We start from the raw sequence: 17,667 nt of genomic DNA, 5'->3' as shown, positions 1-17,667 counted from the left end.
CTACCCATCACCAGCTAGCCTAGCTAGCCCAGCTAGCCCTACCCATCACCAGCTAGCCTAGCTAGCCCAGCTAGCCCTACCCATCACCAGCTAGCCTAGCTAGCCCAGCTAGCCCTACCCATCACCAGCTAGCCTAGCTAGCCCTACCCATCACCAGCTAGCCTAGCTAGCCCAGCTAGCCCTACCCATCACCAGCTAGCCTAGCTAGCCCTACCCATCACCAGCTAGCCTAGCTAGCCTAGCTAGCCCTACCCATCACCAGCTAGCCTAGCTAGCCCTACCCATCACCAGCTAGCCTAGCTAGCCTAGCTAGCCCTACCTCTCACCAGCTAGCCTAGCTAGCCTAGCTGCTAAAGTTAGCCTCAAGTTGGTTCCTGTCCTGGATGACAAGACGAGCTCAATGCGAAGTTGCAAGTGTAAAAATATCTATCTTCCAAGCCTGTGACCAAGTGGCTCCTTTATTCAAATGAACAGAGTTCAAAAGCTTTCGTCCAAACTGCTCGGAAGCATAGCTAATAGTGATTAGCTTAGCTTGTGCTAGCTAACATTAGTTGGGATAGCTTCAGCTTGCTAGCTAGTTAGCTTACCAACTACAGAGAGCTGATGGTTTACTATTTACTAACTTTACTATCAGCATGCAGCAGGTGTGATGATATATAGTTGACAATGAATGAGTTATGATCACTAACGTCACTTGATTTGCTCTCACATTCAATTCAATTAACTTATTTAGCTGAAGACGAAGCTAACATTAGCTTGTTATTGCTAAAGGAGGCTTGTTTTGACTCACATTAACGTTACTTGCTCGTTTTGACTAGCCAGTCTAGGTGGGGAGTGTAAATTTAGATAACCTCAATATCTTAACCACACTCCCATTTCTACGGAAGAGCATTAGGGCCAACAACTGAGTTTATTATTTTTTTAAGCTTCTGAGTTTAAAGTCAGAATTTCTGAGAAAAAAAGTCAGAAATAACTTCTGAGATGAAAGTCAGAATTTCTGAGAAAAAAAGTCAGAAATAACTTCTGAGATGAAAGTCAGAATTTCAGAGATTAAAGTCAGAATTTCTGGGATTAAAGTCAGAATTTCTGAGAAAAAAAGTCAGAAATAACTTCTGAGAAAAAAGTCAGAATTTCTGACTAAACTCAAGCTTAATCTTAAAAAAAAACAACCCTCTGCTGTTGGCCCTAATGCTCTTCCGTACATTTCTCACTATTGTTATTATTTAATTAACTGTCATTCAGTTTGAATTAATCACTGGTTTCCCTCTTCCCTGACAGGCCAAACCTGGCAGAGATACCTAGATAAAGTCACGAGAGCTATTCAAGAATACGAGCCTTGCAACACACACAACTGCAGTTGTCATCTGAGGTCAGACCCTTCACGCTCGGTTTGGGCAAAACCACTTTCAACCCGCCACTGTCTATTCAAGCTGCTTTAAATCTTCAGCGGTCGTATTGAGAGCCGATCCCTGTCTTTTTTTTTTTTAATATAGCGTCTTGAAGAATGACCTTGAGCCTTTCCGCGATGGATTGTCTGAGGATCTAATGGCGGCTACAATTCGACGTGGCGTGGGCACCCATTATCAAATTGTTGATCACAAACTCTTTCGGGAACAAAACTGTATGTTCCCAGCCAGGTGAGAAAACTAAATCGATATATTCCCCTCGCCAAAGCTAGGCTATAGCTTGTATATGTTGATTTCTGGTTCTTTTTTTATTCAGGTGCAGTGGGGTGGAGCACTTTATCCTGCAGGTGATTGACAGGTTGCCAGATCTGGAGATGGTGGTGAACGTTCGGGATTATCCTCAAGTGCCTGGATGGGTTCAGCCAGTCTTCCCCGTCCTCTCTTTCAGTAAGGTCAGATCCTGAATGATATACGCAACACACACACACACACACACACATACACACACACACATACACACTCATTAAGTATTTTCTCATTTCTGTATGCGTGTGTGTGGGGGGGGGGGGTTGAAAAGTTTACTGTAACCTTTAAAATCGCACTGAAATGAAAAAAGCATTCTGTCCCATTTTGGTTCACATAATTGGTCATAGTGTTCACCTATTCAACGATGTATGCCAAAAGAATTACAAAATTCTACTTTTGTTGTAATCTTATATCAAAGTATATCATTTCTTACCTCCTGGAAAACGGTAGGTCACGTGCAATTACGACAACAGGTACCTTAGATTTTAGGCCAATAATCTCACGACATCCACCCGTCAATCAACGCTATCCTTCTATCGAATCTGTCTAAAGTTCTTAAAACCCGCCCACTTGTCAATGTTCCAATCAAATTCCTCTAAACATTATGTCCCGCCCTCATAGCTTGTTTGCGTCGGAAATACGTCAAACTACGGAAGTTAGATGATCTCAAATGTCTGTTTCAGTACGACTTTTGTGTGTGTGTGTGTGTGTGTGTGTGTGTGTGTGTGTGTGTGTGTGTGTGTGTGTGTGTGTGTGTGTGTGTGTGTGTGTGTGTGTGTGTTAGACTGCAGACTACGAGGACATCATGTACCCGGCCTGGACGTTCTGGGAGGGGGGACCAGCTGTGTGGCCCATCTACCCTACAGGACTGGGACGATGGGACCTCATGAGGGACGACCTTCACAAGTAGGCGTGACTAGTTCATAGTGCAGGGAGGAAATGCAAACACTTATATACATTTATTTATTTATATTTATTTATTTATATATATTTATGTTTATTTATTTATTTATTTATTTATTTATTTATATATATACATATATATATATACATATATATATATATATATATATATATATATATATATATATATATATATATATATATAAACAAACAGATGCAGACACATTGATATATTAAGGCCCTGTCCACACCAAGACGTTTATTTTATAAATGTTTTTCGTATATAAAAATATTCCCGTCCACACAACATTTTTATTAAAAAAAATCAGTATCCACATGCATACGCATAAACCTTTCATTCATTCATTCATTCATTCATTCATTCATTCATTCATTCATTCATTCATTCATTCATTCATTCATTCCCTTGTCTCTGTAAGGTCAGCAGCACGGTGGCCCTGGGAGCAGAAAGAGCCCAGAGGATTCTTCCGAGGCTCCAGGTTCGCTGTTTACATAGATATATGGATGAATAGAGAGTACACTTTACTGATTGTACACTTTACATGTAATAAATATAGATCTGAATCTGATTTAAAAAAAATCCAAATTTACATTGATGAATGGCATTTTAGCGCTTTCCCCACTCAATTGCCAGTTGCATAAATCTTTGTCCCCAATTGCTGGTGCTGTTACGAGTGTGAATCATGCATAAACTCTGCCCCGCCTCTCTCTCTCTCTCACACACACACACACACACACACACACACACACACACACACACACACACACACACACACACACACAGGACCAGTCCTGAGCGGGACCCCCTGGTTCTGCTCTCCAGAGCGACACCTGACCTAGTGGACGCTGAGTACACCAAGAACCAGGCCTGGAAGTCTGAGAAGGTCAGTCGCCCGACCTTCGCCGACCTCCGCCAGGGCGTCTTTATGGAGTCCCCTTGTCACCGCTGACACAATGGCGTCTTCCACTGTGCTGTGTATCGTCTCTCTTCAATTCAATGAATGCAAGATTTCATTTTTTATGCCTGTGAACTTTGAACTGTGACCTTTATTTCCTCCTCCCTCAGGACACGCTGGGGAGACCCCCGGCGAAGGAGGTTCCTCTGGTGGAACACTGTCAATACAAGTAAGAACATTGCTCCTCATTCCTTTTAAAGATATTTTTAGGGCTTTTCAGCTTTATTGTTATAGGACAGTGTAGAGAGACAGGAAATGTGGGAGAGAGAGAGAGGGGAGGACATGCGGCACAGGACCCGAGCCGGGAATCGAACCCGGGTCCGCCGCGCGAAGGACTAGCCTTCATATGGTGCGCGCCTTACCCGGGGCGCCCCCACATTGGTCCTCATTCCTGAACATTTTCTTGTCTGGTTTCTTCTTTTCTTGTTTCTCGTTCTTATGAAGTTCCCATGGCATGTTTCTGGGTCAGGGATACAATTAAACTGGACTAATTGAAAACACTTTTAGCTCCTGCAGGTTTTTCAGACTAACAGTCCTAGTTCTCACAGTTTTAGTCTAAAACCTGCCTTGGTTATTAAATGCACAGTACATTGTCTACTGTATACATTGGTTGATCTTGCTGCGTGTGAACAAAACTCCTTTGTTTTCTATTCAACCTACAGTAATGGTAAATGGACTGCACTTATATAGCGCTTTTCCACCTTAGCAGCGCACAAAGCGCTTTACAATGGCCTCTCATTCACCCATTCACACACATTCACACATCAATGGCGGCAGCTGCCATGCAAGGTGCTAACCTGCTCATTGGGAGCGATTTGGGGTTAGGTGTCTTGCTCAAGGACACTTCGACATGTGGACAGTCGGAGCTGGGATTCGAACCGCTGACCCTTCGATCACTGAACGACCCGTTCAGTATTCCTGCTATGTGTTTATCTGAAGTCATTAATACTATACAGTCCACTGGTGTTTACTAGACCATTCTACAGACTTCTAGTTGAACCCTTAGCTCACATTCTCAACTCAATCATTCTATCATGTACAATCGCCAATGTGTCAAAGGCAGCAAATGTGTGCCCCCTCATCCACAAGGGCAACTCCAGTGACTCAAATACATACCGCCCTATTTCTAAGCTTTCCTGTCTAGCAAAAGCTCTAGTCTCTGATCAATGCTCGGCTGCATGATTTCTTATATATTCTTATATGTATTTTTAATGCGCGTCAGTCTGGCTTCGGAACTGGTCAGCACCATTTCGGCAGCCTCTCTCGTAGCTAACGCTTAATGGAAAAGCTTATTTTTACAGTTAAGTGTGACAAACCGTATGGGCTTGGTAATCTAGATGGTAGACTTCTTTAGCTCTCTGCTAAGGCAGTGGTGAAGCCTTTATGCCATATTTTCAATTTATGTTCGAGTGAGTGTGTCTATCCCAAATTGTGTTAGATTGCAAAGGTTACTCCTCTGTCGAAGAATTGTCGAGTCTTTTACAGGACAAAATAGTAGGCCAATAAGAAATATTCTGGATATACACACTCAATACCATGACACCAAATGTACTGAATGAGGACTACAGTTTGAAATGCTTCTTGAACTGACTTTTCCACTCGCCATTCTGACCTGTTATACTAGTTTTGTTAATCTAAGATGATCAACACCTAGTGTGCATTGTTGAAATTGCACCATTTTACCTTGAACCAAAAAAGTGATTGGTTCCCAAATAATTGGCCCAGCTGTGAACTCTGTATTTAAATGGTCACTGAACTTGTAACTTTCATACGTTCTGACAAAGGCTGATTGCCGAAATGCGTTAGCATATTTTGTATGATGTGAGCCAAATATAAACGTGAAAAGTGAGTATTTTGTCCTCCTTGAATTGAACAACTGAGATGTGCTACCATTGCAAGCTTTTTCAATCATATAACGAATTTGGTTTTAGCACTCTAACTCGAAGAGCTATTTTTTTGAAGCACAACCTCTTTTTGTAATTAGGCCTATAAGTATTTTTCCTGTCCTAAGTAAACTGCTTTAGGGATTTAAGAGCACTTTTTGCACTTAAATAGCGCATGTCCACCAATAACTACTAGCCTAGCTTCGCGACCCTAATCACGTGATCTCTCTCCATGACAGAGAAACGGCGTGTGAGATCACGTGATTAGGGTCATGAAGCAAGCCTAGTGCATACCATAATAGCTCCGCTACCCCTGTTTCCATAGATACCTGTTTAACTTCCGGGGTGTGGCGGCCAGTTTCCGGCTCAAACACCTGTTCTTGTGCGGATCGCTGGTCTTCCACGTTGGAGACGAGTGGCTGGAGTTCTTCTACCCACAGCTGCTGCCCTGGGTCCACTACATACCGGTCAAACAGGACCTCTCGGACCTCAGGTGAAATATACCTCAACGGTTTACGTTCAAATGTGTGCCCTTACATGAATGTTGTTGTGTGATCACTTTGGTGCAACTTCGGTTGATTTTAAACGTGCTTTATAAATAAAGTTGACCTTGAGTTGACCTTGTGATGTCATTTCCTGTGTGTCCAGGGAACTGCTCGAGTTTGTGAAAGAAAATGATGGAGTCGCCCGAGAGATTGCCACCAGGTAACAAGTGTTTGAGATTATGATTTAGATGTAACATCTTACATATAGTTTATCCCTATGTGATGTTGGTGCTTGAAATCGCTATAGCTTACTTATGGTAAATGGACTGCACTTATATAGCGCTTTTCCACCTTAGCGGCACTCAAAGCGCTTTACAATGGCCTCTCATTCACCCATTCACACACACATTCACACACCAATGGCGGTAGCTGCCATGCAAGGTGCTAACCTGCTCATTGGGAGCAATTTGGGGTTAGGTGTCTTGCTCAAGGACACTGTGACAGTCGGAGTCAATCATGTGGACAGTCGGAGCTGGGATTCGAACCACTGACCCTTCGATCACTGAACGACCCGCTCTACCAACTGAGCTACAGCCGCCCCACTTATGCGACTTTGTCAATGTTTTTTTCACTGTTAAAACATATCACACAAGTACAGTGGTAGAATTCAAGTCTACACGCAGTCTTCCATTAACTGACGCTGTCTCTTACCACACAGAGGTCAGAGGTTCATCTGGGATCACCTTCGAATGGACGACGTATCGTGTTACTGGGAGACGCTTCTCACCCAGTTTGGTGGGCTGCTGAAGTACAAACCCAAGAAGAAGACGAGCTACAGTCAGATCACCCACACGCTCGGGCGAACCGAACTTTGACCCCGGGATGCTGATTGTACCCCGAGGCAGCTCTGCTCCAGAGATGTCCGTCTAGAGTAAATAGCTACGCTGTGTACTCTTGGAACCTGTCTTTACGTTTGGGCTCTGGTCTCTATGTAGCTCCCCCATAGGGTTAGATGTAGTAGGGTATGAAACACATTGTGTCAAAGTAGTTTTATTCGAATACCTCATAAAATCAATCAATCAAAGGTTTAAACAAATAAAGCTTTGATTGATTGATTGATTTTATGAGGTATTCGAATAACTTAACATGTACATAGTATTCGGAATTAGGATATTCCTGAGGATTGGCGAATAGATGGAACAAGTAGCATATCTGTATATTGGTTCTATTGTACAACCTGGTACTCAAAATATCTACAGCAACATTTTCCAGAAGTACTTGAATTAACGTCAGGGTATTCAAAAAGAAAAGGTAGGTATTCAGATAGAATAATGGTGTTTGAATGAACGTCAGGGTATTCAGAAAGAAAGGGTAGGTATTCAGATGGAATAATGTTTGCTCTGTTCATTTCTGTTGCTGATGCTGCAGTGTTTGAGGATACTGATGGATTATCTAGATGCAATTCATCAGCGTTCCCTTAGCCAACAAACTCAGTTGCCAATCAATTGACCATTGTATTACTTAAGAACGCAACTCTTTCAGATTCACTGTTTCAACTCCGTGCAACTTTATCAGTCTGGATTAGAGTCTGTTCAACTGCCATACACTGAACTTTGAAACACTCCAGCAATTTGTACATTCAGTATTGAGTGCCAACAGAAAAAAGCATTCACAAATGTGGCGTTACTTTAGCTTTTGTACATCTGTTTCAATGTATAGGCCGATAATGCCCCTGCATTTAAGACGAGAAACAAGCCACAGTGGTACTGATGTGTTGAATATGTTTTAGTATTCTCTCTGCATGTCATTTTGATGAAAAATGTTTTTTGTACAATAGTGAATTTTGTCTTGACCAAAGCAGCATTCATGAGATTTACCAGCTACACTCGTGATTAGAATAATAAACAAGAGAAAAAGAGACCGACTTTTATTCATTCAGAGGAGATGATCAGGGCAGCTGCTGTAACCCTATAGTTGGGTGAATAATACACATATTAATTTGTAATCACAACTTTGAATTGTCAATATAGCACTACCTGCTCCATTTCATACAGAAATCTAACCCGTACCTACTTGTGTCTCATCCTTTGAGTTGCAAATAATAACCTAGTTTAACCTTTCTTTTACAGGAAAACTGGATTTAGAAAAGGAAAAACAGTAGCCATATGACAACAAACTGTTACTATAAATTAAATGTAGGCAAATGGTGTTGCCCGGTTAATATTTGCTGCCCATCCGGTCAGTGCGGTCTAGAACTGGTGTTCTGTCGATATGTGCTACCTATCGAGATGTGCTACCTAACGGCTCTGCGCATGCGTGTATTATGACTTGACAATACATTACAAACGGGTAGCACTGTAAAAAAAAATAATATAGGGAGCATATTTTGAGAACATATTTTCTTTATGTGAGATTTCAGCGGTAAATATTTTGATAGATTATATTGGTCTATCAAATAATGCTCCCATATATAAATAATTGTATTAGGCTTCACCACCAAGTACCAGACAACAAAAATCAAGACAACTATAATAAAATGAGAGACATCTAACTTCGCCTCAATCACATAGTCAAGCACATCCTTAATACATTATTATTTCATTTTTACTGATATGCAAGTAAGTTCTATACAAGTCAAATTACAGTTGTCTGGTCCTCATGGATGTATTGTGGTCCTCCAAGCACATCCTTAATACATTATTATTTCATTTTTACTGATATGCAAGTCAAATTACAGTTGACTGGTCCTCATGGATGTATTGTGGTCCTCCAAGCACATCCTTAATACATTATTATTTCATTTTTAATGATTATGCAAGTAAGTTCTAGTCTAATTACAGTTGTCTGGTCCTCATGGATGTAATGTGGTCCTCCACCCTCAGGGTGGCGCTGTTGTAACATGGCGGCTCGTTCCGTGCTCTCGCTGCTTTAGGAGGATACTCACACCGCAAGGACGTTTCTCTCAAGGTAAAACATGACCAAACCGTTATGCAATACTTTATTAACACCCCCGTGTCGTCATTAACTAACCCTAACTTTGAAGTTAGAACTGAGTTAGTCCTACTAATACTGCTAGCTAGCTAGCTGATGGCCAAGGTCCCACCGTTAGCCGAATGCTAGCTAGTACTGTATCCGGTACCACCGAGATATTCTGGATGAACGGTTGAAGGTGAACCCTAGTTAACGGGGCTGTGTTTTAGTCTAGCTAACAGTTAGCTATCAAGCTTCATTAAAAGTCCGTATCTTTTACCACAATAACGACATTTTGTGACTTGTTACTAGCGAGCTAGTGCTAGGTAGGCTAATGGTGTTATGCCGAGTTTTGCACCCCTGCCGGTGTTGTACCGGAAAAGGACTGCACCGTTTTTTGGAACACCGAGGAGATTCACTTACTTTTCTGTTGCAGTTTACAATTAAACATTGTAATTAAACATTAACATACAATTAACGGAAGACAGAACTTAAAAATAGATGGATAAAGCTCTAAGACAGACTCAACATTGTGTCTAACTATTTGTCCATTTTGTGCTAGCCCTGTGCATTGTGGGTAATGTATTTTGAAGGAAGATCAGGCTAAACATCCTAGTTAACTCTGTCAATGTGTTGCCAGCTCCAGCCTGGTGAAGCGTGATGCATCCGGAGTGGCTGACTGCAGGCCGTTTGTCTGCCTGGGAGGAGAAGGCACATTCGGCCCCCCAGGGCGGACTTTGCACCAGACTACTGCAGGGCCTCCAGCCCCTCGGCCTCCCTAGAGTCCATGCAGCTGACGGGGCCTCTGCGTCGGCCCCGGCCCCCACGCAGACCCCCTCCCCCAGTCTGCTGCCCAGGGGCGCGGGCCAACCGGAGTTCCCAGATACGGGCTGGGACCGCATTAAAGATCTCTTCAACAGGGGGTCGGTGTGAGACAAAGACTTTTTCATTGTCTGTATAGAGTTTCATTGCAAAACTAGATATATCCATTTTGAGAAATGTTACAAAACAAAAATGTACACGATATTAAAATCTGATGACAAATAGTTCATACATAAATGTAGCCTAGCTATTAGCAATCATTTCTGATGATGAAATGCAAAAGCAAACAATTGGTGTTCATCTCATTTTGCAACAAAACTCTTTATATTGTTTTTCACATGGTACATATTGCCTTTTACACACACACACACACACACACACACACACACTCTCTCCTCCACTACACTCATTTTTTGTGTTCAACTGCAGCTCTTCGATATGTTGTGCGTTAACAGGCATTGGTCAAGTCCAAGCCTGTCTTTTTAAAGTCACCTCTGGTTCTGCTTGAGACATCTTGCAGTGCATCTTCAAATCGAACTAGCTTGTTTACACTAGCCTCATTTGCTATGTGTGTGAAATGTCTGCTTGGTTTTCATCGCGTCTGACCACCAGACACTCTCTCCCCTGTTGGTCAGTGAGATGCAGGCGCCCCCCGAGGAGCTGACCGGCGTGGTGAAGAGTGGCTTCGCCGCGGCTCTGGTGGGGCTGTTCTACGGCGGTCTCCCGGGGGCCAGGCATGCCAGGGAACGGTTCATCCAGCTAGACCAGGCCCAGATCTACCACAGCCGCGTGGAAGCTGTGGTCAGTGACATCCAAGTGCATTGTGGGTGTGTGCTGGGTGTTGATGCGTCTTGTGTTCATGGAGGTTTTTGTTTTCTCGTTCTCCCCAAGCGCTCTGCCCATAGTGCTGCCATTCGGGGCTTCGTGAGGTACGGCTGGAGGTGGAGCTGGAGGGTAGCCGCCTTCGTCACCTTATTCAAGTGAGCAGAACACTCTTAGTATTGGGGAATGAATGGTCTTAGTATCGGGGAATGACTGTTCTTAGTATTGGAGAATGAATGGTCTTAGTATTGGGGCATGAATGGTCTTAGTATTGGAGAATGAATGGTCTTAGTATTGGAGAATGAATGGTCTTAGTATTGGGGAGTGAATGGTGTTAGTATTGGGGAGTGAATGGTCTTAGTATTGGGGAATGAATGGTCTTAGTATTGGGGAATGAATGGTCTTAGTATTGGAGAATGAATGGTCTTAGTATTGGAGAATGAATGGTCTTAGTATTGGGGAGTGAATGGTGTTAGTATTGGGGAGTGAATGGTCTTAGTATTGGGGAGTGAATGGTGTTAGTATTGGGGAGTGAATGGTCTTAGTATCGGGGAATGAATGGTCTTAGTATCGGGAATGAATGGTCTTAGTATCGGGGAATGAATGGTCTTAGTATTGGGGAGTGAATGGTCTTAGTATTGGGGAGTGAATGGTCTTAGTATTGGGGAATGAATGGTCTTAGTATTGGGGAATGGATGGTCTTAGTATTGGGGAATGAATGGTCTTAGTATTGGGGAGTGAATGGTCTTAGTATCGGGGAATGAATGGTTTTAGTATCGGGGAATGAATGGTCTTAGTATCGGGGAATGAATGGTCTTAGTATTGGGGAATGAATGGTCTTAGTATCGGGGAGTGAATGGTCTTAGTATCGGGGAATGAATGGTCTTAGTATTGGGGAATGAATGGTCTTAGTATTGGAGGATGAATGGTCTTAGTATTGGAGGATGAATGGTCTTAGTATCGGGGAATGAATGGTCTTAGTATTGGGGAATGAATGGTCTTGGTATCGGGGAATGAATGGTCTTAGTATTGGAGAATGAATGGTCTTAGTATCGGGGAATGAATGGTCTTAGTATTGGGGAATGACTGTTCTTAGTATTGGAGAATGAATGGTCTTAGTATTGGGGAATGAATGGTCTTAGTATCGGGGAATGAATGGTCTTAGTATCGGGGAATGAATGGTCTTAGTATTGGGGAATGACTGTTCTTAGTATTGGAGAATGAATGGTCTTAGTATCGGGGAATGAATGGTCTTAGTATCGGGGAATGAATGGTCTTGGTATCGGGGAATGAATGGTCTTAGTATCGGGGAATGAATGGTCTTAGTATCGGGGAATGAATGGTCTTAGTATTGGAGAATGAATGGTCTTAGTACCGGGGAATGAATGGTCTTAGTATTGGAGAATGAATGGTCTTAGTATTGGAGAATGAATGGTTTTAGTATTGGGGCATGAATGGTCTTAGTAGAGTTAGATAATTGATTCTGTTTCTCTACCCCTTCTAACTATGCGCTCTCTCTCTCTCTCTCTCTCTCTCTCTCTCTCTCTCTGTCTCTCTCTCTCTCTCTCTCTCTCTCTCTCTCTCTCTCTCTCTCTATCTCTGTTCTCTCAGCACTGCGAGTACAAGCCTGTCTGTGTACAGGGACAAATATACCCTCACCCATTATGCTGCTGCAGGCGGTGAGACACACACACACACACACACACACACACACACACACACACATACACCCACCACACACACATACATGCATACACACACACACATACATACATACAGCCAGGTCCATAAATATTTGGACATTGACACCGTTTTCAGGATGTAAACATTGGTGAGCCTCAAAAGCAGGAAGACCAGATTAAAGTTTGCCAAAACACATCTAAAAAATGTGAATTCGGAAGTGTTTGGGGCGATATTATCTGCTCATATTCAGCCAAATGTCTCAGAACTCATTGCATGGTGCTTAAGTTCACAGTGCAGATGGACAGTGACCCGAAGCATACTGTGAAAGTAACCTAAGAGCTTTTCAAGGCAAAGAAGTGGAATGATCTAGAATGTTTCATTTAAAATCCATTGTGGTGGTGTAGAGAAAATAATGAAACTTGTCAGTGTCCAAATATTTATGGATCTAACTGTACATATACATACATACATACATACATACATACATACATACATACATGCATACATACATACATACATACATACATACATGCATGCATACATACATACATGCATACATGCATACATGCATACATACATACATACATACATACATACATACATACATACATACATACATGCATTCATGCATACATACATACATACATACATACATACATACATACATACATACATACATACATACATACATACATACATACATACATACATACACACACACATTGAGCTTTGATGTCTATTGTTATGTAACTTTTCATTAATACCAATTTTTTTTCTGAAGCCCATTTCCCCGTCTTTTCCCGTATGTGTGTGTGTGTGTGTGTGTGTGTGTGTGTGTGTGTACTGTAGCGCTGACCGGAGGCCTGTTCAGACTCAACCTGGGCCTGAGGGGTCTGCTGGCGGGCACCGTCATCGGGGCGTCCATGGGGTAAGACCGACTCGCCGCTGGAATAAACACTTATAAACCAATATATTTCTCAAGGGAGGACGAACGCTATTCTTAAAATCATCAATACGATAACTCGATAATTAGCAGGGACAACATGTTGGCAGAGGGGGAATGGTGAGTCTTCTGGCAGCCAGCTGTGTCCCCACACACACACACACACACACACACACACACACACACACACACACACACACACACGACGGTTGCCAGGAGGGACTCATGTGTTGTGTGTAGTGGGAAGTGGAGCAGGGAGGAGCCAAGTCTGCAGCTGCCCCTCTATTTTTATCACCTCGTCCCACGTCTGTGCTCCCTCTCCATCCAACATGGTCTGATCTGTGATCCTCCTCCATCCAACATGGTCTGATCTGTGCTCCCTCTCCATCCAACATGGTCTGATCTGTGCTCCCTCTCCATCCAACATGGTCTGATCTGTGCTCCCCTCTCCATCCAACATGGTCTGATCTGTGCTCCCCTCTCCATCCAACATGGTCTGATCTGGGCTCCCTCTCCATCCAACATGGTCTGATCTGGGCTCCCTCTCCATCCAACATGGTCTGATCTGTGCTCCCCTCTCCATCCAACATGGTCTGATCTGTGCTCCCCTCTCCATCCAACATGGTCTGATCTGTGCTCCCTCTCCATCCAACATGGTCTGATCTGTGCTCCCTCTCCATCCAACATGGTCTGATCTGTGCTCCCTCTCCATCCAACATGGTCTGATCTGTGCTCCCTCTCCATCCAACATGGTCTGATCTGTGCTCCCTCTCTATCCAACATGGTCTGATCTGTGCTCCCTCTCCATCCAACATGGTCTGATCTGTGCTCCCTCTCCATCCAACATGGTCTGATCTGTGCTCCCTCTCCATCCAACATGGTCTGATCTGGGCTCCCTCTCCATCCAACATGGTCTGATCTGTGTTCCCTCTCCATCCAACATGGTCTGATCTGTGCTCCCTCTCCATCCGACATGGTCTGATCTGTGCTCCCTCTCCATCCAACATGGTCTGATCTGTGCTCCCTCTCCATCCAACATGGTCTGATCTGTGCTCCCTCTCCATCCAACATGGTCTGATCTGGGCTCCCCTCTCCATCCAACATGGTCTGATCTGTGCTCCCTCTCCATCCAACATGGTCTGATCTGTGCTCCCCTCTCCATCCAACATGGTCTGATCTGTGCTCCCCTCTCCATCCAACATGGTCTGATCTGTGATCCTCCTCCATCCAACATGGTCTGATCTGTGCTCCCCTCTCCATCCAACATGGTCTGATCTGTGCTCCCCTCTCCATCCAACATGGTCTGATCTGTGCTCCCTCTCCATCCAACATGGTCTGATCTGTGCTCCCTCTCCATCCAACATGGTCTGATCTGTGCTCCCTCTCCATCCAACATGGTCTGATCTGTGCTCCCTCTCCATCCAACATGGTCTGATCTGTGCTCCTCCTGGCCCTACGCACTTTGACCCACATGCGTGTATTTGTTTGTGTGTGTGTGCGCGTGCGTGCATGCGTGTATTTGTTTGTGTGTGTGTGTTTGTGTGTGCGTGTGTTTGTTGGTGTGTGTGTGTGTGTGTGTGTGTGTGTGTGTGTGTGTGTGTGTGTGTGTGGGCGCGCGTACGCCTCGGTGCCCAGCCACCTGGAGCGTTTCATGCGGCCCAGGCACCACAGCCAGGTGCAAAGGGGCGGAGCCAGCGCAATAAAAGCTGCCAGCTAATCGGAGAGCACATCACGCTCCAAATCTCTCCGAACCCTGGCCCAGTCTGACACGTGGCTCTAGTGGTTGAGATGTTGGGGGGGGGGGTGGGGTGTGTAAATGACAGCCTCCTCCCCCCCCCCCATTCAAATGTGGCAAGTTGGACTGAGGTCACTGTGCAGGTTAGGGTTAGGATGGATTCCTACATCTCTTAACCAAACCTCTATTCATGTGGGATTTAATTGAGCCACTCCACTCCAACTGCATCTCTTTCATTATTTAGGCTTCATTTGTCAGGCCTTGCCAGAGGTAAATGGTAAATGGACTGCACTTATATAGCGCTTTTCCACCTTAGCGGCACTCAAAGCGCTTTACAATGGCCTCTCATTCACCCATTCACACACACATTCACACACCGATGGCGGTAGCTGCCATGCAAGGTGCTAACCTGCTCATTGGGAGCAATTTGGGGTTAGGTGTCTTGCTCAAGGACACTTCGACATGTGGACAGTCGGCGCTGGGATTCGAACCGCCGACCCTTCGATTACTGAACGACCCGCTCTACCAACTGAGCTACCCAGGTTTTGAGTGCGAGGCTGAAGAATGAGGTTTAGTCAGCGGATGTCTCCTTCCTTCCCAGGGTTCCTGCCGGGGCGCTCATCATGGCGATGCAGAGATTATCAGGAGAGACGCTACGGGAGAGGAGGAGGAGAGAGCGCAGAGAGCTGTACCAACTCAAGATGGCCGAATGGTACACCCCCCCTGGCCTTTGGTTCTTGTAGTGTGCATGTCGCATCCCAATATTGGGACTGTCATTTTCATTTTGTATTCAAAACAAATGTTGTTTTTTATCATGAATCAACAAACTAATCACACATCTCTCCTCAAATTCTAGGACCGCCCGTTTACAGTTGACGGATGAGCTGATTGGCGACTTGAGGGGCGCGGCACAAGCCCAGGCAGCCAATCAGGACTTGCAGAAGGTCCAGGAACTCCTCAGCCTGCCCCGGAACAAGGGCGTGGCCAAGGACTCTGACAACCAATGACAAGCGACCAAAAACACAGACTGACTTAACCATAATCATACCTGTCCTTATGGATGGGATACGTGGGTGAGACCTGACTCACTTTTTGGACATGCTAGTCTTTCAGGGTTAGGGTGAGGTAGGTCTGGCCGGTGTCCTGATCAATCTGGGTGAACATGCCATATCAGTTGCACCAACAACGTCCGAGTCATTGATGGCGTCTTGTTAGTCTATGATTCATTGATGGTGTCTTTACTAGTCTTGTTATTCCAGTCCTGTAGCTCCCTGTATTTGCTGCTCTTGATGGAAGTCCTGGGTTAGGGTTAGGGTTAAGGTCAAGGTCGAACACGGCCACAGCTGGGGCACTGGGCAGCCCAGAATATAGCCCCTTTCAGGGCTGCGTGACTATCTGGCTGGTTTATGCAGCTCCGTATGCGGCGGCAGCCACGTCGTCAGACTAACGTAAGTCCACCTGGTCGAAAATGCAAAACTCCTTGATTAAGTGTAGCAGAGAAATTACAAAGTTAGAGTTGTGTCTTCCACGCTGCCGTAACCCCGAATGCATTTTTGTTCCCGTCTTCCATGCTGGTGGGTTTTGAAAGCCAGTCGCTGCTAATAAACATGTTTAAGCTAACAAAAAGTCATATTTTTTGAAAATGCATTGACCGAACTGGCTGCTGTTATAAGTTATTGCTGCGCTATGCCGGTGGTCAATAGCAACTAGGTATACCAGCCAGACAGTAACGCAGTCCCCAAAGGGACAGGACAGGATGGCCAGGGGACAGGATGACCAGGGGACAGTCCCTCAGGAGCAGGACAGGATGACCAGGGGACAGGATGACCAGGGGACAGTCCCTCAGGAGCAGGACAGGATGACCAGGAGACAGGATGACCAGGGGACAGTCCCTCAGGAGCAGGACAGGATGACCAGGGGACAGTCCCTCAGGAGCAGGACAGGATGACCAGGAGACAGGATGACCAGGGGACAGTCCCTCAGGAGCAGGACAGGATGACCAGGAGACAGGATGACCAGGAGACAGTCCCTCAGGAGCAGGACAGGATGACCAGGAGACAGGATGACCAGGGGACAGTCCCTCAGGAGCAGGACAGGATGACCAGGGGACAGTCCCTCAGGAGCAGGACAGGACGGCCAGGGGACAGTCCCTCAGGACAGGATGACCAGGGGACAGTCCCTCAGGACAGGATGACCAGGGGACAGTCCCTCAGGACAGGATGACCAGGGGACAGTCCCTCAGGAGCAGGACAGGATGACCAGGGGACAGTCCCTCAGGACAGGATGACCAGGAGACAGTCCCTCAGGAGCAGGACACGATGGCCAGAGGATATATGATTATATAGGATATATGATTTCTGTGCGTGTTGATATGGCTGAAAAATCTATAAAAACGTACGACAGACTCGAGAGGGATAAAGCACAGTTCTTTTTACTCACACCAATGCTCCTATATAATTATAATTATATTATACTCCCAGTTATATTATATATTTGCTTTGTCCAGATTGCCAGTTGAACAAAAACGACCCAAGTGCAACATTGTAACATATTATTCCCTGAACCGATGCAAACGATGTAGAGGGTTGAATAGCCTGCACCCCTAGTAATTTTGCATTCATTCACTAGCCTACATAAGCATTCACATCCATAAACATAAGGCTGTGTTTTCAAGACATTTACAGCATTTCAAAATTCAACATTTGCATCATAGACTATTGAGTGCTATTCGT

General features: G+C 44.7%; 2 protein-coding genes across 4 annotated transcripts; both read left to right on the top strand.

Moving 5' to 3' along the window:
* Positions 1–1,304: 1,304 nt before the first annotated feature.
* Positions 1,305–7,814, top strand: poglut1 (protein O-glucosyltransferase 1). Its single transcript, XM_084460486.1, has 10 exons — positions 1,305–1,369; positions 1,494–1,637; positions 1,723–1,858; positions 2,497–2,618; positions 3,056–3,115; positions 3,421–3,520; positions 3,703–3,761; positions 5,801–5,968; positions 6,124–6,180; positions 6,679–7,814. Exons 2-10 carry the CDS (start codon positions 1,546–1,548, stop codon positions 6,833–6,835), a joined length of 951 nt encoding a protein of 316 aa, XP_084316612.1. The 5' UTR covers positions 1,305–1,369; positions 1,494–1,545; the 3' UTR covers positions 6,836–7,814.
* Positions 7,815–8,847: 1,033 nt separating this feature from the next.
* Positions 8,848–17,654, top strand: timmdc1 (translocase of inner mitochondrial membrane domain containing 1). 3 transcript variants are annotated; one of them, XM_084460489.1, is made up of 8 exons: positions 8,848–8,927; positions 9,571–9,853; positions 10,388–10,553; positions 10,644–10,732; positions 12,186–12,253; positions 13,107–13,185; positions 15,537–15,647; positions 15,792–17,654. In XM_084460489.1, the coding sequence occupies exons 2-8, from the start codon at positions 9,591–9,593 to the stop codon at positions 15,940–15,942; spliced, it is 927 nt and encodes a 308-aa protein (XP_084316615.1). In that variant the 5' UTR covers positions 8,848–8,927; positions 9,571–9,590; the 3' UTR covers positions 15,943–17,654. The 3 variants fall into 3 exon arrangements, with proteins under 3 accessions (XP_084316615.1, XP_084316613.1, XP_084316614.1); XM_084460487.1 differs by having other exon boundaries at positions 9,571–9,859; XM_084460488.1 differs by having other exon boundaries at positions 8,886–8,927; positions 9,577–9,859.
* Positions 17,655–17,667: the final 13 nt, after the last annotated feature.

Source organism: Borostomias antarcticus, assembly GCF_949987555.1.
Source record: "Borostomias antarcticus genome assembly, chromosome: 32".
Lineage (NCBI taxonomy): Eukaryota > Metazoa > Chordata > Actinopteri > Stomiiformes > Stomiidae > Borostomias > Borostomias antarcticus.
This window is presented reverse-complemented; position numbering and strand designations above follow the sequence as displayed.